This window comes from Trichoderma ghanense (assembly GCF_004382785.1).
Source record: "Trichoderma ghanense strain CCMA-1212 chromosome Unknown scaffold_4, whole genome shotgun sequence".
NCBI classification, from domain to species: Eukaryota; Fungi; Ascomycota; class Sordariomycetes; order Hypocreales; family Hypocreaceae; genus Trichoderma; species Trichoderma ghanense.
Window position 1 is genome coordinate 1,447,976 of NW_027395667.1, and position 21,503 is coordinate 1,469,478.

The 21,503-nt window shown below is 55.9% G+C and overlaps 4 protein-coding genes across 4 annotated transcripts; 3 read left to right on the forward strand and 1 right to left on the reverse strand.

Annotated features, from left to right (window-relative positions):
- Positions 1-4,078: 4,078 nt before the first annotated feature.
- On the forward strand, positions 4,079-6,586 carry CCMA1212_004643 (SH3 domain-containing protein; the record flags this gene model as incomplete). Its single annotated transcript, XM_073701940.1, has 2 exons — positions 4,079-4,325; positions 4,458-6,586. The coding sequence occupies 2 exons, from the start codon at positions 4,079-4,081 to the stop codon at positions 6,584-6,586; spliced, it is 2,376 nt and encodes a 791-aa protein (XP_073559646.1).
- A 1,158-nt stretch (positions 6,587-7,744) lies between these two features.
- On the forward strand, positions 7,745-11,002 carry CCMA1212_004644 (Actin-like protein; the record flags this gene model as incomplete). Its single annotated transcript, XM_073701941.1, has 4 exons — positions 7,745-8,057; positions 8,292-8,674; positions 8,798-10,799; positions 10,957-11,002. Exons 1-4 carry the CDS (start codon positions 7,747-7,749, stop codon positions 11,000-11,002), a joined length of 2,742 nt encoding a protein of 913 aa, XP_073559372.1. The 5' UTR covers positions 7,745-7,746.
- Positions 11,003-11,775: 773 nt separating this feature from the next.
- Positions 11,776-18,337, reverse strand: CCMA1212_004645 (putative transporter; the record flags this gene model as incomplete). The annotated part of the gene is made up of 7 exons (XM_073701942.1): positions 17,833-18,337; positions 16,892-17,660; positions 16,431-16,739; positions 13,211-13,933; positions 12,336-13,123; positions 11,942-12,270; positions 11,776-11,863 (listed from the first exon to the last, which is right to left on the reverse strand). The coding sequence occupies exons 1-7, from the start codon at positions 18,298-18,300 to the stop codon at positions 11,776-11,778; spliced, it is 3,474 nt and encodes a 1,157-aa protein (XP_073559655.1). The 5' UTR covers positions 18,301-18,337.
- A 663-nt stretch (positions 18,338-19,000) lies between these two features.
- Positions 19,001-21,162, forward strand: CCMA1212_004646 (uncharacterized protein; the record flags this gene model as incomplete). Its single annotated transcript, XM_073701943.1, has 3 exons — positions 19,001-19,200; positions 19,257-20,727; positions 20,818-21,162. The coding sequence occupies 3 exons, from the start codon at positions 19,001-19,003 to the stop codon at positions 21,160-21,162; spliced, it is 2,016 nt and encodes a 671-aa protein (XP_073559651.1).
- Between the last annotated feature and the right edge of the window lie 341 nt (positions 21,163-21,503).

Below are 21,503 nucleotides of genomic sequence, written 5' to 3' on the forward strand. Positions count from 1 at the left end.
TACTCTCAAGGCACATTTGTGACGGCTTCTATACGGAGCATTGATCACATGAATGAGAAGCCAAGAGGCGTTTCTTGTCAAGATTTGAGGTTTGAAGGCCAATCGTTAACCCTAATTCGGTAATTATCGCCGAGTCTTGCTCGAAATAAAAGCAGTTGAGTATGCCTACCTAGGTACTCTACTCCGGTATTCTACTCCCTTATCATCACGGGAATCTCAGATGCCTCATCATATGCCTAGGCAAACAATATCCTGAACGAACGCTGGCAGCTAGCATCTACACTGATGATATCTGCAATACATGCATGTAGGTGAATACGTTTATCTGTCTCTAGAAGTCTTCACCAACACTTGAGCCGAATGGATTTTCAATGCTGCCGTGAGAGACGTTGATGTCGAGCAGTAGAATAGGCCTGTACATGTAGGCTACCTCCCTTTTGCACTTTCACCATTGTCAAGCGATTAGTTGAATAAGCAAGTTTGATGCTACAGCCTCCCTTGACTATTTGCCTTTTCTGAAAGTGTATCCGGGGACACGAATAAGCTGAAGGTATCAACATCTCCGGCCCTTGATGCTGCCGTCATGAAAGCTTCTGTTTCGACTAGGACACACCTTGTTCCCGCAACGATTTGATTTTCTATGCAAGAAGTGGTAGCAGCTACTCCGATGAATGGTATTGGTACATCGCCGAATATGAGCCAGGAGTCTCTCCAGACCTGTGTCGGTAGGGAGCACAATGAGTGGTCTCTTGACGCATCCATTCCTGGAATGTAGGGGCATTGCGCGACAGAAGGACACAGAGGAAGGCAAAATGCAGCAATTCAAGCCGAAATATCCACCGAATCTGGGAGCATGTCTGCATCTTGGATGAGGAAGCTCGAAGAGGACTACAAATATTGCTTTCGTTCGTCATGCAGATATGCGCTTCAACCCTGCTTGCAGGAGCCAAATTCATCCTGGAAAGAGCAAAAGGGGAAACATGCCATAGGCAGCAGCAAATGATACCAGTATCACAGTCGCACAAGTTCTGAGACTGAGGAGGTACTACACGTATGTTGGTTGGCTTCTGGGGCAATCTCGGCGCAGGCGCAGTGTAGCCATCTGTGAAGAGCGCCAGCACAAGCATCATATGCGCGTCCTCCAAAGCAGCAGCAACGGGGGCCAATCTGTGCGCCGTCCGCATCCCACAAGTTTGTCCCATAGAGATTGGGGGTTGACGATTGCGGGAATTGCCTCGTCCGCCACCCGCCGCGGCAGCACGAGGGGGTGGCCAAGCCGGGACCAGCTTGCCAGCAGCTCCAGCTCCAGCTCCCGCTCCCGTGAACCGAGCTTGTTGGAGCTTGGCTTATTGTCCTCGGCGTTGACAATGGGAAGGGCAATAGCAGACTATGAGCACTAACGATCAGTTGGTCTGATAATGCTTGTCCCTGTGTTTGTTTATCCAATGGTAACGGGTCACACGGAGATCAGATACGAGTAGCAGCTTCTCAGAAAGATGAGCATGGATCAAAGGCTACTCGCCCGAGTTCCCCATGTTGCGCCTTTGTTCATGAATTACCCGTCCCGTAATTAATTCCAGGTTAGCACGCAACAGCACGGCTCCGTAGCCGCGATCGGTTTTAGAATGGACGGCCTGGCCCTGCAGTGCGACGTCAACTTCACCCGAATCGATGCGCTAATCGTCTGATTGCCACGCAGGGGAAGTGGAGGGAGGGGAGGCTTGGGGCCAGAGGATCAGATACCAAAAGGATGAAGTGACATGACGCATGCTCCTGTTCACGGCTTTGAGTCGCGGAAGCACGAGGTCGTGAGCAAGCATTGCGACTGTTGAGGTCACTCGCGAAAAGAGCGAGGCGAGGACAGATTGCTTGCCTAGGTAAGAGGTGACGAGAGAGCCTTAGGAAAGAAAGAATAAAAAAAATAAAAAAATTAAAAAAAAAAAAAAAAAAAAAAANAAAAAGACGGAAAGAGAGAAAAAAAGGGTCTCAGTTTGAGTGGAGGTGTCTGGCTGTGATTCAAGTCAACTTGCACGAGCATGTGTCCCTGCAAGCATGGCGAGTGGAGATTTGACGGGAGCCGAGCTATGTGAGTAGGACTCAAGTGAGACTTTTGTTTCTCCCTGTGTATGTATGTCTCTCCCTCTCGTCTCCCAGGTTCAATGATCAGCAGTGTGCTCGTTGTTGTTTGTCCAATACCTACAGTACAATGTGTCCATTCGTAACAGATGGTCCGGCCGGACACGATACGAAGAGTGTGACGACACGCGCAAAGGCCGGCTCCTGTTGAGGCCAATGATGCCGCTACTCGTATTCCGAGTGTGGTGTGTTATGTGCTGTGCAGTACTGTACCGTACATATGCACACACACGTACGAAGAGGGGGAGAATGAAGATCCCTGTTCCCCGATGAAAGCAATTCACTGCTGGTCTGATCAGTCAGAAGCCGTTCGGAATGGTTCATGTGAACGAACAGCAAAGTGGCGTGATTGGCTGCGGCGCACAGCATCAACAGACAAGATGGCTGGCAAATTTCACGGTTGCACGACATGGTCTGTGGTCGGTGACCAGATGTACTGAAATGGATTGAACTCGATTGAGACGAGACGATGTGCACGAAACAAGCAACCAAGCGCGGAATGGCGAGGCTGAGAGCCGAGACGGTGCACACACTCTTCCATGTTGTCTCGGTGGGCTTGGTGTTTCAGGCCGCAAGCACGAAGTATGTATGTGCCTATGCGCCGCTCGTGCGCACGGGAGGACAAACGGAAGAAGGGGCGCGGATGAAGAAAACAACAAACAAACAAACAGACGCGGCCTGCAATGCCGGGAGATGAAGATGGGAGAGGGAGTGCAAAGCCTGGGTGTCATACCAAATAAGACACATGTATCGTTGCGCTGCTGGTTTGCTCGTCGTATTTTGACACCGCTGAGGCTGGAAACGTGGAGGCGGGAAGTCGGGCAATGATCAAGTCGATGAACGAATCATGACATTGTAGGATGGCAGACGGGCTGCATGTGGCTTCTCCCCCTGTAATGTACAGTAAATGTGAATCCGAGCATCGAACCCGACATGAACTGAGCACACACACACCAGGCGCATCCAAATCACGGCCATGACGCTCAGAGGCACGGAACCTCCACTGCTCTCGACTAGCGGCGGCCAGCCCCTGGCCACTTAACACAGCCAGCTGGGCGCCTTGCGGCTGGGACCTCGCAGGGCCTCGCAGGGCCTCGCAGGTCCTTGTCCAGGCGGCCCAATCGCTGCGCGCGGCACGTTGATTTGATGTTGGATCAGTGCGCTGCAGCCGGCCACAGCAGCATTATGTATGCAGGATGGAGCAGCCGTCGAGAGGCTTCGAGGTTGCAGAGTCGCTCCCGCTAGCAGGTTTTTCTCGAGCTGCTCGAGTCTTGACGAGGCGGTAGCGTCACGACTGGCGCTGCTAGGCCACCACTAACAGCAGCGGCAGCGCGTAGTTGTACAATTAGATGACAGCCGGTCGTGTCTCTTGAGGTTTGGAACCAGATCCGGTCCCGCGCCCTGGATCCAGCACAAGGGGCCCGGCACTGCTGTGCCCTGGCCTTGATGTCTGGAGGCTGAGGCCGGGTGCTGTCGCCCTGAGTGCCGTTGCCCGTCTAGTGGCTGGATGGGTGGGTGGCTTCCATGTCCTCCCCACCCCCCCCCCCCCAGCAGGCCCGGTTCAGCGCTGTGCAGGTCCGTTTGGTGGTACTACTGGAACCTGGAAAAGATTGCACCTTGTGGAGCTTGTAAGCTTTGCGAGCGCAGGGCGGTGCAGCCAGCCATTGAGCGCTCCTCCTCGTTCGCCGCCGAATTCCAGAGCCCGACTCCAACCCAGACTCTCCTTCTCACCACCTCCACCACCATCGCCGGCTTCATCAGTTGCTGGTGGCAGCGTCGACGACCGGGCCGGCTGATGATATCCCTATCCGCTTCTTGCTCCGCCTCGCTGTCTTTGCTCCCTTCTTCTCCTGCCCTCTCCCACCCTCCCGGCGGCGCGGTGACGGCTTCTCTATCCTGAACGGCCGAGAGGGCCCCCCTCCGACCCCTTTCGACCGCAGCCATGCAGCGCGTTTCTGCCTTCTTGCCCTCATGGGACCGGAGGAGCTCCGGCAGCTCCAGCAGGACCGGCAGCGTCTTTGGCTGGCCCAACCGATCGTCGCAGCCGCCGCCCCCCAATGGCCTGTCCAAGATCAACACCGACGCCGCCAACAGCATCCAGGGCAAGCGGGTGCAGCGAGAGGCCTTCTGGCCTGCGACGCTCGACCTCGAATGCGACAAAGCTGCTCGCATCCTCAAGTCCTTCTGCGGTATGTCCGTGTGCGCTTCCTCGAGAGCGATCAGAGCCTCTGTTTCACCCTCAGATACACCGATTGCCCCGACTTGGAATTTACAGTACCCAGGCAGCTTTGAAAGTGCAGATACTAACGCGGCACTCGCAGTCGATGGCTATTTCGCCCCAACCGAGACCGACGTGCCAATGTCTCCGGCATCCACCTCAAATGACACCAGGACGTTGGACCTGATTCCCAAGAAGATCCCTAAGCGAATAATGCAAAATGCCGCCGGCATTGCCGTCTTCACATGCATGCGGAGCGGCCTCTGGATGACCGGCTCGGGCGGTTCGGGCATTCTGATTGCCAGGAAATCCGACGGCACTTGGTCTCCGCCTTCAGGCATCATGCTTCACACCCCGACCCTCAGCTTCATCATCGGCGTCGACGTGTACGACTGTGTGCTGGTCATCACCAGTCTCTCTGCGCTCGAGTCCGTCAGCAGACCCCGAGTGACGCTCGGCGAAGATGTTGAGCTTCGCTCTGGCGAGACCGTCTCGCTCGTCTCTGACGAGTCCGAGGTCAACTGGAGAGAGCTGGGCAACACCGTTCTGACATACATGAAAGCCCGAGGCCAGCAGCAGCTGGTCAATCTCCATGGCTGCATGCTGTCCGAGCGCAGCAACGAAAACGAGCGCTTCTACGGTTCTAGCGACATCACTCACATGGACATCCTTGCCGGAAACGTCGCCCGAGATGTCGAAGAGACGACTGCTCTGAACGAAGTCCTCAAGATGGCCGAGGGAAGAACCGACTACGACAATTCCGTCGTCAACAAGGTCGCCGCCGAGCCGGCACCTAGCGACGCCTTGATTACGACAAGCCCTCCCAAGGCACTCTCGATGCCCTCGTCTCCCCGCACTTCGTTTGGCATCCCCCAAGCGGATGATCCCGATCCCTTTGGTGTCCTGGCGTTGGAAATGGCAGGCCTTGAGATCCGGGAGGCTGGCTCTCGCATACGCCCGACGAGCAGCTTGTTCGACATCAACCAAGCCCCCATGAGCCCCGTTGCCGCGTCCAAGCTTAGCCGGCAAAGCATGGATACCTTTGTATCAAGGAGTAACCGGGGAAGCTACGTGTCGATGCGCACGATCCGGAGCCAGGTCACTGACGCCGGTACCCAGACTGACACGGGCAACACGCCCGCAACGTCTCCCAGCCCAGGTCCTAGCGACAGCAACGGGCGGGTTTCTCCAGCGTACATTGCTTCCGTCAAGGAGGAAGACGAGGAGGGCGATGAGGACGAGGCGGAGAAGCGGAGCGTGAAGAAGGAGGCGGAGGAGGAGAACAGTGGAGAGGAGGACGGGAAGGACATCAGTGACGAGGAGGAGACGGAGCCGGTCGCCGACGGCGCTCCGCACAGGCTTTCTAGGAACGTGGCCGTTGGTCCCGACTCTGGGGATGAAGCGGAGCTAAGCGACAGCGATGCCATGTCTATTTCAGAGAGCCTGCTGCTTGAGGAAGATGCAATGAGCCACGGAGAGTTGAGCGAAGGAGAGGGGTTGGATGGAGACGAAGGAAGCGACGTCGACCTGCATGACGACGACATGGAAGGAGAAGAGCCCGTGGTTTTCGAAGTCGCTGCGGTACAGCGAACCAGCACGCAGATGCTCTCATCCCGCATGATCCAAGCCCGGGGCAATGTAGTGACGATCGCTAAGCGTGTGCCCCCGCCTTTGCCGACGCGCAGCCCTGCTAGGATGTCTCGCATTGCAAACAAGGACGCTGCAGGCGAGGAGCTCAACCTGCAGAGCCCCCTCAGCCAGACGTTTAGCAGCGATGGCGATGTGGAAGTCAAAGACGCCGACTCGAGCAACATTGACGCCGTGGCCGCGATTGAGCAGGAGGAGCAGAAGCAAGAGGAGGCCCAGAAGGACCAGGAGGAGCATGAGGCTGAGCATTCCGATAGCGAAGAGAGCGACGCCGCAGAGGAGCCCCAGCGCAAGCCAGCATCCTCGGAGGAGGAGGACAACGTCGCGGCCCAAACCTCGGATGCCGCGTCGAACAAGAAGAAGCACACCTCATCCATCTACACTGGCGTGACCGAGGACCACTGGAGCGACAACGGATCCTCAGTTACCACGCCCACCTCTGAGCGGAGACTCTCTCTGATGGAGGACAAGCCTGTTGAAGAGACGCCCAAGAAGGCGGATCAAGAAGCCAAGGAGATTGACGATTCTCCCCCAACACCCACCGAAGACGCTACGCATAGGCCCGCGGTGACCGCCGCAAATTAAAAGGCGAGACGACAACTCAGATATGCGATACGACGACAGGCGGACAGCATTATTTTCCCCGGCAGCCAAGCGGACGATTACACGAAATTATTTCTAACTCCCCGTTGCGGCCTTTGTCGGAATTTCTTCTTAATCTCGCTTTTTCTTCTTCTTTTCGTTTATGGGGTTTCGAGCAATAATTGGCGTGCGGATCTTTACTGGGATAAAGCTCTTTATATCTACTCCCATACCGAGATATATGGGCGGCGCTGTCAGCTTCGAGGAAGAAGCGCTTGCTTGGGATATCTTTGACGAAAAAACAATGGCGTTTGGAGACTTTTGGGCATCTGCTTCCCTCTTTTTTTTCCCTTTCAAATCTATTTGATTTACCTTGCCCCTTTACTGAACTATAGATACGGAGGACCCTTTTTTGGGATTGCACGGAGCGATGATGGGGCGTCGCGTATCGCAGACTTTTTAACTGGGGGAAACAGTTTGGATGTATGATTACAACTACGGGAGGACAAACAAGGGACGAGGCAGCAGAAGCTGTGTACCTACAGTGTACTGAAGACACAGCGATGGATATCTCTTGTGGTGGTTTAGGATCCGTAATTCATCTCTTTTAGAAATGCTAATTGAGGCGAAATGGAAGGCTATCTCGCCTTTCAAAGATTTACGACTCTCACGATGGACAATGTCCGAAGCTGATGCATGTGTGCGCAGTGTTCAAAGCAATGTGAAGCAAAGCGTAGCTGTACGTAGAGAAATTGAGAGTCATGAAGCCGTCGCTGGCTGTCAAGATGTGATGGCAGCCAGCTAGCCGGCCGGTCGAGTGTCTGGCGGCTGGCGGCTGGCAAATGAACCCACTGGCAAAACATCCGAAGGGACATTGTTGTAAGCAAGTTCTTTTGGCAAACGAGCACTTCGCTCTCGCTCCTCTTCATGCTTGCCCGCGTCACTGCGGTCCGGTTCATCTCCTGCAGTTGGCTTCTTGACTATTCCACGCCCACCATCGCCATTTCAAGCAATACCCTACCGACCTGAGTAGAGCTTGAGAATGAAGTGACGATCTGGCTAGTATAGCAGCACAGCCAAGGAAAACAGAGGGAAAAAAAAAAAGAATAAAGAAAGAAAAAAAAGAAAAAAAAGAAGGAAGACGAAGACAAAGAGATACAGCAATGTCGCGGAACGCACCAGATGGTGATGATGCCGACACCAGCAACTCTCGGCCTCAAAGCAACCAGGGCAGCACTCCCGTCAGAACTCCTCGAAAACAGCAAAAAAGCAGCCAACAGCGGCTTCATACCTTCCAAACTCCTCTTCACGCGGACGAGTCTCCAACTCCAACTCCAAGTCCAAGCTCAAGGCGCCTCTACCCAGGCACCGGCGGCCGCACCGCCACAGACCCGGACGACAGCGAGTGCGCCACACCCACGCCTGCGCCACACCGCTACGGTTTGCGCGCGCGAAGAGCATCTCGAGGCTTGTCGTTTTCGACTCCCTCGCGTCGGCAGCAGCAGCAGCTCACGACTCTCACTCCCACCAGGACGAGCGGCAGCGGCGCAGCGGCAACTCGCACGGGCTCTCCGCTCAGCTACGGCATCGATCTCTAGAAGCGCGATCTCCAGCAGCGGCAGCGGCACCCTCACGCCGGCCACGCCCAGGGCACTTGCTGTGTTATTCACAATCCCGGCATCAATACTCACACAACTGCTGCTGCCAGCAACAAAAACAACAACAACAACAACAACAACAACAACAACATCCAAACACGAGTCCGCAATCGCAATCGCAACAATCCCAACTGCACCTGCAGCCACAACACTCGTCCGCCCGCAAGCATCATGGCCAGCGGGGGGAAATGGCGCGAGGAGCAGATCCTCATCATCTGCCCCGGCAGCAGGACGACCATGGCCCAGCTGGGCTGCGGCGAGCTGTCGCCGCCGGCCCACCGCATCCCAACGAGGATGTTCAGGGACGAGGAGGAGCCCGAGCAGTGGCGGCCGTATTACACGTACAAGCGGACGACGGTGACGGACGGCGTCGAGCGCGAGGAGTGGGTGGAGGATGTCGACGAGGACAAGGGCGCCGTGTGGCCAATTGAGGGTACGTCGACTTGATTGATGAAGTTGTGAAAGAAGAAGGGAATCGGAGGACCTGGAGGATCTGGAGAAGGAGGAGGAGATGACTCGTTTGAGAGACTCAGTGGCTAACATACGTAATACGCAGGCGGCCGCATCGTCCAGATGGACGCCTTCCTCGCCTTCCTCGACCACGTCCACGGCCTCCTCACCACCACATACCACAACACCCCCATCATGCTCATGGCCTCTCCGCAGTGGACGCGCCCCGACTGCGAGACCATTGCCCGCTACATCTTCGAAAAGACAAAGACGCCCGCGCTCTGCCTGATACACAGCGGCATCGCCACGCAGTACGGGCTCAAGTGGCCCAACATGACCGTCGTCGACATTGGCTACGAAAAGGTCGACGTCACCGCCATCCACGACGGCCGCGTCGTCAACCACATGGACCTGGGCAGGCCGCTGCCCGATCGCTTCATCAGCGGCGGAGAGGTCTTCACGCGGAAGCTGCTGCAGCTGCTCGAGGGGCAGGGCTTCAACCACGACATGGCGGAGCAGCTGAAGAAGAGCGGCATCTGCGAGGTGCTGCCTTACGCTCCGGCCAAGAAGGAACTCATGGATCTGCCCGTCGAATCCTCCCCCAACGCGTCACAGTCTCAGCCACGCTCAACAGCAGCCCCGGGCACGACAGCAGAAGAAGGCGCAGCGCCAGGATCAGGCGCGGTCGACTCAACAGTAGCAGCAGCCGCAGAGGCAGCCTCTCAGCATGCGCCGACGACTGACGAGCCGGCAGTAGAAGAGGATGTCGCCATGGAGGACAACGATGGCCTCGACACCAACGTTGACGAGGACGGTGTGCTCGACGTTGCCAGCATCGTCACCAGCGGCCAGACCAAGGAGTTCCTCGCCAAGAAGGAAAAGGAAAAGGAAAAGGAGAAGGGTAAGCCTGGGCGCAAGTCAAACAAGGACAAGGACGGCGACGCGGCAGCTCAAGCCCGGCCCTTGCGGCAGCCAAACTCCAAGAAGGTGCGCAACACGTTCTCCTATGAAGAGATTGTCATGGAGGAAGTGCCCAAGGAGGTGCCAGCGCCGGTATCTGCGCCTACGCAGGGTGCCGGGGGCGGCGGCGTCGAAGAGGTTGTCGCCACAGAAAAGGCAGCGGAACCGGCAGCAGAAAAGGCAGCGGAACCAGCCACGGAGCCGGCAGCACAAGGAACGCAAGCGGAAGAAGACTCCAAGGCGCCTGCTCCTGCAGCGACCGAGACCGAGGCACCTGTTGTCAAGACCGAGGAGTCAAAGCCCAATGGCGATGACAATGACAATGAGAATGGGACGGAGTCCAAGCCAGCTGCCGATGTTGCCAACGGGGAGCAAGGCAAGGCTGCCGATGCCGACACGGGCGCAAAAGCAAACGCCGACGCCGATGCCAGCGCCAAGAATGGCGAGCCTCCTGAGCTCAGACCCAAGCGAATCCGGCGCGAGATCGAAGTCGGCCTGGAGCGCTTCCTGTTTGCGGACCGCGCCGAGATCGACCGCATCGTCAGCACCATCTACCGCACGATCCAGGGCGTCGAGGACATGTACATGCGGCCGGCCTGCTGGGACAACCTCGTCTTCGTGGGCAACGGGTCGCGGCTACGCGGGCTCAAGGACAACATCCTGCAGACGCTCAACGCGCGGCACCTCATCTCGCCGTCGACGGCCACCATGTTCACGTCGGAGCTGCCGTCCAACGTGGCGACGCCCGCGGGCACCGGCTCGCAGACGCCCGTCGGCTCCTTCAGCGGCGCGCCGCACCAGCTGGCCAGCAGCGGCGTCAACCCGCTGCTGCAGGCGGCCACGACGGCCAGCACCCTGGGCGTCGCCGGCAGGGACACGATCCAGGTGGCCACGGGGTCGACGCCCATGGTCGGCTCCGAGGCCGCCGGCCCCGCGAGCGGCCACCACTTCCACAGCCAGACGCCCACCAGCATCCGGACGATTGCCCTGCCGACGTACCTGAGCGAGTGGAGCAAGAACGGCTTCGAGGAGGCCATGTTCCTCGGCGCGCAGGTGGCCGCCAGGATAGCCTTTTGCCTGCACTCCAACATGGACGCTCAGGCGATTGAGGCCCAGAAGTCGATGAGCCTGAGCAGAGTCGATTACAAGTGAGTTTTTGCCAGTTGTTGACCCCCTGTGATTTTCATGTCGTTTACCCCTGTGAAAGTTATGTCACCTACACTTTGTGTATGGCAAGACATCGGTTATCTCTCGTTGTACATCTCACCAATGGCCAAGGCAAGCTGCTAACCTCTCACCCGCCAGTGAACACGGCCCCAAAGCCATCCGAACGCATTCCATGCTCAGCTGAGAAGCACATCATCAACGAACGGCAGGGGCCTCTCGGGCTAATGTGATGGAGAGGTAAAAGGTTGAGAAGAAGTTGAAAGATTTATCAAACGGGTCTTGTTTAATGTGTACTCTATACGCGCCGTGGTTTATTGGAACGAAAAAGGGGACGTTTGCCTGCTCACTCCGATCTCCAACAATTTTTATGGTACTTCAAAGGGGGAAGGCTCAATGTCGTATATGGTCCGAAATATGACAGCTGGAACACAACAGCTAAAAAATGAAAAAGATGTTAAAAGGAAAATGAGTTGAAGGGGGGATTGCTCTCAGTGATTGGCGGAGTGTAAGCGGACAGTGCAAATTTCCCGACTAGTTTTAGGAGAATGAGGGATACAATGAATACTCAAACTGTAGCAATTCATCATTGTTCTCTTTTTCTATTCAATGTGCATGTATAAACATGGAATGTCGCTGTCGGCCTCTTTATCCAGAAATGCTGTATCTAAACAAGATCCTCCAAGGCTTTCTGCAACGACTTCGGTATTTCTCAACATCGTCTGCGGGTATCCCATCGCTTCATTCATTCCAGCGGCTTCTCTCGGCCGCTTCCCAATCCCTGTGGATGGTGAAGCAAAAGCTCTCCTCGCTCAGTACATCACTTCTCTGCCGCTTCCGAGTCGTTAATGCGGCTAGTATACTGTTCACACCTCCCCCGCGAATGGATACCGTACTGGACGATGCGTTTACCTGAGTAAGAGGACCTGGGGTGAGCAAACGTACGCTATTGCGCGGCTTCTAGCCCGCTGCGTTTCTGGCGGCAGCCTCTCGTGCTGCTTGGTGCCAGTCTGTCTTGAGCAAGTATGTATACTCAATGGATGAGACCCTATATCGATCATAGGTTAGTCTACCGCATAACGCGTGTTGTAGCGAGTGTAGTGCAGAGAAAAACGCCTCGACTTACAGGAACAATCCCACGCTGACACCAGCCCACAGGCCCTGCAGCTTCCAGTTGGCTCCAAAGGCCAATGCCAGAGAAATGGGTAGCGAGACGGCATAGTACGAGATAAGATTGACCGGCCCGCCGATGCTCTGTTTGCCGATACCGCGCAGCAATCCGTGCGCGCCGGCACTAAGGCAGTCAAACACCTGCATGACGGCGACAACCGGCAGGATGCTGGCCACGATGGAAATCACCGTATCGTCGTCCGTGAAGAGCAGCGGCAGGTGGTACCGAAGGCCGCTATAGAGCGCAAAGTTGAGCAGTCCGAGGATGCAGTGCGTCACAAACGTCTGGGCGGATCGTCAGTAAGTTGAGATTTGCGTTGCTTTGTCTGTGTAGGAGGGACTGCACATACCACTTTGCCAGTTACTCTGGCTGCGTCGACCAGGCCAGCTCCAATCAGGTTGGCCACGCGCGTCGACGCGGCAATGGACATGGGAAAGGGGATCTGGTACGAGATGGATGCAATCGTCGAGACGACGCTCTGGGCCGCGAGGTAATCGGATCCGAAGCGGCTGGCCAGGAGCGTCAGGATCTCGAAAGCGAGCCACTCGGCTTCGACCATGATCATGCCCGGCAGCGCCAGCCGGATCATGACCCACCAGTTGCTGAGCGCCCGCTTGCTGAAGCCGCCCCAGCATTCGCGGCCGTTGACGAAGCGGACATAGCAAAAGAGAAGAACCGGCAGGATGTTCTCCGTAATGGCCACGGCAATGGGCGCGCCAATGAAGCCGTACTCCAGCTTCCAGACGAGCAACCAGGTGAGGAAGACGTTGAAGGGAGCGGCGAAAAGGAGGACGTACGTCGTGGCCTGGAACAGGCCCTGCGATTGGGTGAAGCGCTTGCCGCACTCAAACAAGATGACACCAGGGATGGCAAAGATCATGACGCGGAGGTAGAGGGCGGCAAGGCGAGCAGACTCCGGGTCGGGCACCATGCGCTGCAAGATCGGCTCGGCTCCGAATAGCCACAGGAGGATGACGGGCACCGAGAGGGTCAGGAGGAAGCAGGCCATGCGCTGGCACTGCAAGCCGACCAGGTGCTTGTGGCCGGATCCGTAAGCCTGGGCGCAGAGAGTATCCAGACTCGTCGCTAGGCCCTGGAAGGGGGCCAAGCAGGAGATGGCTTGGGACATGTTGGCCACTGTAGACGAAGTCAACGAGTCAGTTTCGTCTTCCTCTTGGGGTGGCCGCATATTTGTGTAGCATTTGGGTATGACTGCTGACTTACATGAGATAGCTCCGAGCTCTATGGTTCCAATTCGACCAACGGCAAAGATGCCGGCCACATTGATCGAGTATTGGAGGAAAAAGGTGACAATCAGGGGCCCGCAGTATGACAGAACCGTCTTGGCCTCGCGCTGCCACGTCGTGCGAATGCGTCCCGTCGTGATGGCCTCCTCCCACTGCTCGTCCACATCTTCGTCGCCCGCGGGTACGGGTCGCTGTCGGCGGGCTCGTGTGCCATAGTCAAGATCGTCATCGCGGGAGAGCAGCGGCGACTCATCTTCTGACTCTTCCTCGTACTCCTCGACGGGGACTTTGGTGCTGAAGATCTTTCGGTAGATTCGAGCGGGAATCGACTGGCTCTTGTTGGCATTTTTCGGCGGCAGGACATGGTTGTCTCGCAGGAGGCTGCGCTCGGCATCGCGAGATTGCTTGCGCTCTAATGGTGTCAAGATGGGCTCGTCCAGGCCGTTCGGGTTAAAGGCAGGCCGCGCTGCGCCGTAGGCCACGCCGCTGGGCCGGCGGTACATGAAGTGGTGGCTATGCTCGGCGTCGATTTGGTCGTCGGCGGGATTGAAGTCGTCATCGGTGCATTCTGCAATATCCTGAGCCAGGACCTGCCCGGCAAGAGGGGATGCAGAACGGAACGAGGACGGGAAGGCTGGGTGATCATGGCCAGAGGGCCCGGGGTTGCCACTGGCCGCTGGACTCATGGTGATATGGTCGTCTTTTCAGAGAGGGAGAAGGAGGTTCGAGGTGTTCGATGTAGTCGACTGTCGACTATCAAGCGGCCGGTGGGAATCCACCATCAAACCACTCGACTTGGCCGGCTTGTCTTCCTAGGTGATATGACCGCTCTCTCTCTCTCTGTGTGTCTCTCAGTCGCTTGTTCTCTTGCTCAATATGGTCTAGGTCCTACCCCTTCGACCTTAGCAACAGCCGTGGACGGTGTGCCCAAGGAGACGGTCAAAGAGAAGCCGCAGAAGCAGTATAGTGGTTTATCCAAGCAGACATCAAGGTAGGAAACGTTGTCGAGGCTTGGTGTTGAATCAGAAAACGAGGCCAGTCGCCCCGAGGAGCCACAGAAGAAAAAAAAGAAAAAAAAAAGCTACCAGCTTTTCGGGAGGCTCCGCCCTTCAGATTTGGCATGCGCTGGAGCTGGCAGCACGAGTCACGGCAGGAGAGAGGCGAGACGATGATTCGAAGCGCGCGGAAGTGCTGCTCGATGACTGGACGGCCGGAGATGGTGTTGAAGAGGCAAAGGGGAGGAGGAAGGAGAAGCTGGGGAGAAAACCCGAGTACTACTACGGGTATGGGCTAAAGATGTAGATGAAGATGAGCACGATCGCTAGTATACCCGGACTACGTCGCATCGGTACTAGGTGCCATCTTCGGACAGCTCTTGGCGGCATAAAGCAGGCAGACTAATGGAGGTACTAGCCCGACAGGGAGGAGGTACCTTGCTTCAACTCCATCGGACTAAGGCACTCCATCCAAGTACGACCCTCTCGGGTAGCATCGCCGCGATGCGAGAAGTAATGGCGCTGCTGCATGTGGCAGGCAACACGAGACGCAGTGTCATTGTCCGTGTCTGCTGCCCGGTACCGCTGGCAGCAATGCTCACCACTTGTATTGCCTGATCAACACGGAATGATGGCAGAAGAAGTGTCCATGTACTGTAATTCTCAACTATAGCTCCGATCAGGTCGTACACATTTCGTAACTTCTCCGTATTTCTGTCCGCCTCAGACGCCACCAATCAGACCAGAGGGAGATGCTGCGGTTCCTGAAACCTTTTCCTTGCGCTGCTCGTACGAGTAGTTTGGATGTACAGTTTGGATGTACAGTACGGAGTACTGCCCTTCTCTCAATGACAGGTACTCGACCTCCTAAAAGGGTGTCTCCATGACGTTACGCACAACCAACATTGCTGCGGTACCTACGGAGCACAACCTTTTGATGGAGATGTCTGTACCACTTAGGTACACTTACGGGCACCTAATTCAGAGTCAATCTCTGGCCACCATCTAGCCGTCAATCCGTCAAAAGTCATGCAGCTTGCGTGCTCGCTTGCACGCCATATCTCGCAATCTGAATCAGCCAAGTACACAATACCTATTCTATATAGCACCAGCCGGCTTTGATCCGTTTCCGCCGAGAGGCTGAACCGAAGAACAAGACAAGGATTGAGGGGGAAAATCCCCCGCCTATGGCTCTGGTATAGTTCCTGGCTGCTAGTGTTTGTGGCCCAAGACTCTCCCCAGTCTCCAACCCCTCCAAACGGTGACTGACCCCAAATCTACATGTCGGGAACTACAGTGGCCGTCCACAAACAGGCAAAGGAGAGAGAAGGGAAGGGCGAGCGACAGACGAGCGACTTCGGCGTGGGCAAGCCTGCGCCAGAGTCCACACTGCACGCTGGCAGCAACCTGCCTTTGAATCACGTGTACAGGGACATGGACTTACATGGACTCCGAGCATCGTCCAAACGACAAAAGGGCGTGTTAAGGATGTCAATCTCGCCCTCCTTTTCTGGGACAGGTCGCTGCTTTGTGCTACATTGTACAGACTACAGAGACAACAACTTCAGCCCATGTGCCCACCCCATCACTAGATCTGTGCGGTATCGCTCAGCTCAAACCAGCTGTCTGCTGCTAAACTGGGCACCTTGGACCCCCTGCTGACAGCAGCTTGATATGGCCATCCCGTGCAACAGCAATGCCTTTCATTGCTAACTCACCAATCCGCTCCGATGCAACTTCTTTCGCCAACGGACAGCCGTGCGAATACCGCATCCGTGAGCTCGATGGGGAAGAAAAGGCCGCAGTACGGCATACTCCCGAGAGAGAGCCTAGGTCGTTCACAGAAAGCGGAGAGCAAAGTTTCTGTATGCGCCGCACCCGCACCGGCATGCATGCTCGTACTTAGACTGCCACCCACCACTGCGTCACGGCGTTGCCCCAGGGATCAGTATCGGTGTACTCCGTACATCCAGCGACTTCGTACACCACCGCTAAGCTTCGAGTCTCCCCCGTCCACCTGTGCCTCTGCGCTCTCCCCTTTGAGCCTTCCTTGCCTGCCCACAGGCACCTAGGCACTGTCGCCGGTCGGGTACTACCACATGCAGCCTTTACAGTCGGGCTCCGAGTGGGCCGCAGTCGCCGCCCAAGGCACCTCGTCCTTGCCGTACGCCTGCAGCGGCATGCTATACGGCATCCGGAGACCAATGAGGGGCCTCTGCCCTTCTGTGACCGGCGCTGCGCCTGGAGTATCCGACTGGAACGAGCTCACCATGACCCCGTCTTCACAGAGCAGCCCCGGCCACACCAGCACACCAACCTCCCAGGATGCGATTCGAATATTCCCCGTGGTGGAACTCAGCGCCTCGCCCCACGCCTGCTTTGATATGTTTGCCGACGTCAGCATGGCCCAGTCAATCGTGTTGCTCTCGTTGAAGCGTATATACGTCTTGACGTGCGGGGCCGCTCGGTTTCGTCCGCTATCGCCGCTGATTGGCGGTTCTTCAGGAAGCTCTATAAAAGGTGTCAGTCCACGTACCGGTTAACTCAAGAGGTAGGAAGCCATTTGCCGTGGTCGTGACCACCATCGTCGTATTGTCGTCGAAGGAGTTGATTCACTCCAGGGCAAAGGAGACAGGAAGACGACGGAGACAACAAGGACTCACTTGCTCCGCCGGCACTATCGTTGGCCCAGTGGTGTAGCATTGGCTTGAGGTAGCTCAGCTGCCGAATCTGCTGCGGCGATTGAATCTTGGTGTGAATCGAACGCCCCGAAGCGTAGCCATCAATCGAGTTCCGAATCTCGTCTGCCGTGGGGAAGACGACCTTGAAGCCCGGTCTCTTTGTGTTCAGCGTCTGATTTGTGGCTAGCGAGTTGAACAACGTGTTTTGCAGCCAATCATCCTTCGCACCAAGAGTCGCAATGGAAGATATCTGCACCACGATTTGCGACGCTCCACGCTCAACTGGTACATGTCGTAAGCACCTCTGCAACGCGGTCCAGCCCCAGGCAGGGTTGCTTGCATTACGAAAGTTGTGCCTGCCCGGAACGCTAGCGATGAAGGCTGCCCGTATGCTTGAGAAATCGAAGTTGAGGAGACGATCTACCAGTTGTTTGCAAGTAGGCCTGTAGAGCTCATACTGCCTCAAGTATGCCAGCAAGTCCGCCTTGAATCTCGTGCCGCTACCGATGGGAAGCTGCTGTCCTTGCTGGACCAGGGTTTCCTGCTCCACCAGCCTGGGTAGCCTTGGGGATTTCCACACGGCATTGGTCATGTTGGTCCAGTCCTTGGGAATCATATTGGCTGTGTGGATAACGACTTGTGCGGTGTCGTCAGAGCGAAAGATGACCATCATCTTGGAGTGGTGCGTGCCAAACATCTCGGACATTGGCGCGCAATGTAAATGAACGTTGTGATACTGAGCTGCGTGGTCCTTTATTGGGTAACGGGTGAAGATTGCTCAGCATCGATCTCATAATATGTCGTTTTTAGATATTGTGACAGTTGAAGAGATAATGAAATTGATGAGAAGAGGTTGAAGAAGAGAAAATTGACTCTGGGCATACATCTACAGTCGAGGAGAGGAATGGACCATGACCACGTACCGAAAGTACAGCACGGCTCACGTCATCCTTTTTCCAGAATCCGTGGACCACGTGTAGCTGGACTCTGTTTCTCACCAGCTCATCAAAGGCACTCATCACGAAAGGGATGTCGTGAAGAAAATTGAACTGCCAGCACTCGGTAATCAGAGGGTCGCCCAGGATATCTTGAAGCCTGACAGTATCTTTGTTCAGCTCTTCTGGTAGGTCTCGAATCCGGGTAAGCTGCCATGGTGATCTCTGGGCTTGCGCTTGACGAATTCTTTTGCGCGGCGGGCTGATGGGGCGCGAAAGCGATGAGAGGATTCCAGACTTCTCGTTTTCCTCATCGTCGAGATTCCGCTTCCTTGAGCCGTCCATGATCCTAGGGTAAGACTTCAGGTTCCGACAATGGCTTATTGAGCCTCTGGCTCTGTGATAAGGCAATGAGGCAACCGATTGAAGTTTGCGGATGAAGAAATTATTGTTCATGAAGATGGAGAAGAAGAGAAGGAGAAGAGGTTGTGATCTGCTCACCCGTTGTCGTGCAGTTTTGAGTTGCAACTTCCCTCCAATCTCCTGCTTATTCCAGCAATTTGAACCTTGAGAGCTCGATACATGTCGTACAGCGTATTGCCGGGACGTGACGCAAGTACCTTACCGGGCAACGACATCGGCCAATCAGCGCTCGGTGTCAAGCCACACCACTCGCCTCAGTGTGGCGAACCACTTCGTTTCATCTCCGTGTTCTCCAATCTCCCTTTATCTACATCTTCCAACGACCACGGGAGTACGGAGCACCGCATAGTTGTAGTATATGTAACTGCTACTGCTCCCACCTGGTTCCAGTCGCCGATTCACGCGCTCTCGGGGCATCGCTTGGGCTGCTCTGTCAACCGCCAGCACCGACAGACAGCGTCCAGTCTCGCGAATGGCTCCAGCTGCCGTGCTCTGATCCTCGTTTCACTTGCCGTACCTGAGATCCATTCATTCGCCGTCACAAACGAAGCAGTGCTCTCCTCTTCGCAATTCGACTTATTCAGGCTCTTGATCAGCTCGTGAAGCTGCTCGAGATTGCGTCGCAGCCGCCGCTCTTGGTTATACTTCCTAGACCTTGGCTCGGCTCTGCCCTCTTCCCGTCTATACTCGCACCAGCATCGAGCGCCTTCAAGGTCTCAACCACCAGCCCACCATGCGGCTGACATCCTTTCTCTCTGGCCTGGCCGCCTTTGGGCTTCTTTCATCTCCAGCACTGGCAGATGACGAAGCTGAAAACGTCCCCGCGCCCACATATTTCGACTCTGTTATGGTGCCTCCATTGACGGAATTGACGCCGGACAACTTCGAAAAGGAGGCAAGCAAAACTAAATGGCTTCTTGTGAAGCACTACAGGTACGGCATTATACTACTCTCCGTCTGATTCAAGCTGACCCGTAGCCGCGGTCTAGTCCGTATTGCCATCACTGTATCAGCTACGCCCCGTCCTTTCAGACAACCTACGAATACTACTACACATCCAAGCCAGAAGGAGCTGGCGACACGAGCTTCACCGACTTCTACGATCTCAAATTTGCGGCCGTGAATTGTATCGCCTACAGCGACCTTTGCGTTGAGAACGGCGTCAAGTTATACCCCACTACGATTCTGTACGAGAACGGCAAAGAGGTCAAGACCGTAACGGGAGGCCAGAACATCACCTTCCTGTCTGGTCTTGTCGAAGAAGTTCTAGAGAAGTCCAAGCCTGGATCTCGGCCTAGGTCTCTTGCGTTGCCCCAGCCAGGCGACAAAGAGCGGCCCAAGCCTGGGCCCGAGACAGCACCGAAGAGCGTAACAGAGGAGAAGAAACCCAAGAAGCCGGTTGCCACGCCGAACGAAGATGGAGTGTCAGTTTCCCTGACGGCTGAAAACTTCCAGCGCCTGGTGACCATGACTCAGGATCCCTGGTTCATCAAGTTTTACGCGCCCTGGTGCCCCCATTGCCAGGACATGGCGCCTACCTGGGAGCAGCTGGCGAAGAGCATGAAGGGCAAGCTCAACATTGGAGAGGTCAACTGTGACAAGGAATCGCGATTGTGCAAGGACGTCGGCGCGCGGGCATTTCCCACTATTCTGTTCTTCAAGGGTGGAGAGCGCTCAGAGTACGAGGGGCTCCGAGGCCTGGGCGACTTTATTCAGTATGCCGAAAAGGCCGTCGACCTTGCCAGCGGAGTGCCCGACGTGGACTTGGCGGCGTTCAAGGCTCTCGAGCAGAAGGAAGATGTCATCTTTGTCTACTTTTACGACCACGCCACTACATCCGAGGACTTCAATGCCCTCGAGAGGCTGCCTCTGAGTCTCATCGGACATGCCAAACTGGTCAAGACCAAGGATCCCGCCATGTACGAGCGCTTCAAGATTACGACTTGGCCAAGATTCATGGTTTCGAGGGAGGGCCGCCCTACTTACTACCCTCCCCTCACTCCCAACGCCATGAGAGATACCCACCAAGTTCTGGACTGGATGAGGTCGGTCTGGCTTCCCCTCGTCCCTGAACTGCTGGTTACAAATGCCCGCCAGATCATGGACAACAAAATCGTTGTGCTGGGCGTCCTGAACCGAGACGACCAGGAGTCTTTCCAGGGTGCTCTTCGAGAGATGAAGAGCGCAGCCAACGAGTGGATGGACAGGCAAGTTCAAGAGTTCCAGCTGGAGCGGAAGAAGCTGCGAGACGCGAAGCAGATGAGGATTGAAGAAGCCGAGGACCGAGACGACCAGCGCGCGCTGCGAGCCGCCAAGGCTATTCACGTTGACATGAGCAATTCCGGACGGAGAGAAGTGGCCTTTGCGTGGGTTGACGGCGTAGCGTGGCAGCGCTGGATTCGGACCACGTATGGCATCGATGTCAAGGACGGAGAAAGAGTCATTATCAACGACCAAGATGTAAGTCCCAGGCTCACCCTTTTGCGCCCCTCTCTACAGGGGTGCCTTTACGTTTCGAGCATCAATGACTGACCAATACCACTCGAACAGAACCGCAAATACTGGGACAGCACCGTGACGGGCAACTACATCCTCGTCAGCCGCACGTCCATCCTGGAGACGCTCGACAAGGTCGTCTACACCCCGCAGGCCCTCAAGCCCAAGCTCACCATTTCTTCCTTTGAAAAGATCTTCTTCGACATTCGCGTCTCCTTCACCGAGCACCCTTACCTGACTCTGGGCTGCATCGTTGGCATTGCCTTTGGAGTCTTCTCCTGGCTGCGCGGCCGCTCCCGCCGTGGGCGTGGCCACTTCCGGCTGGAGGATTCAATCAGCATTAGAGATTTCAAGGATGGATTCCTTGGTGGATCTAACGGCAACACCAAGGCCGACTGATCGTACGCCATACGGAGAGCCTAGCGATATGGGAATCCAACAATGTTTTTCTCAGATGGAGTTATCGGGAGAGATAGGGGAGCAACACGTGTTTTGGCAAAAGGGCCTGTGAAGAGCGGGATATACAGGAGCTCTGAGGGATTGGCGGCAACGGTGATTTACTCTCCGGTCAGGGTGCCGTGAAGCCGCTTTCTGGAGAGATTAGTGAGTGCATTGCGCCTTGATGCGCGGATGGCGGCTGGTATGAAGACTGCGCCAACGAGAGACACCCAATTCCTGCCCGTGCGCCTCTCTGGTGGAAGGGAACATGCAAGCTCTTTCTCCCTCTCTCTTGCTCCCTT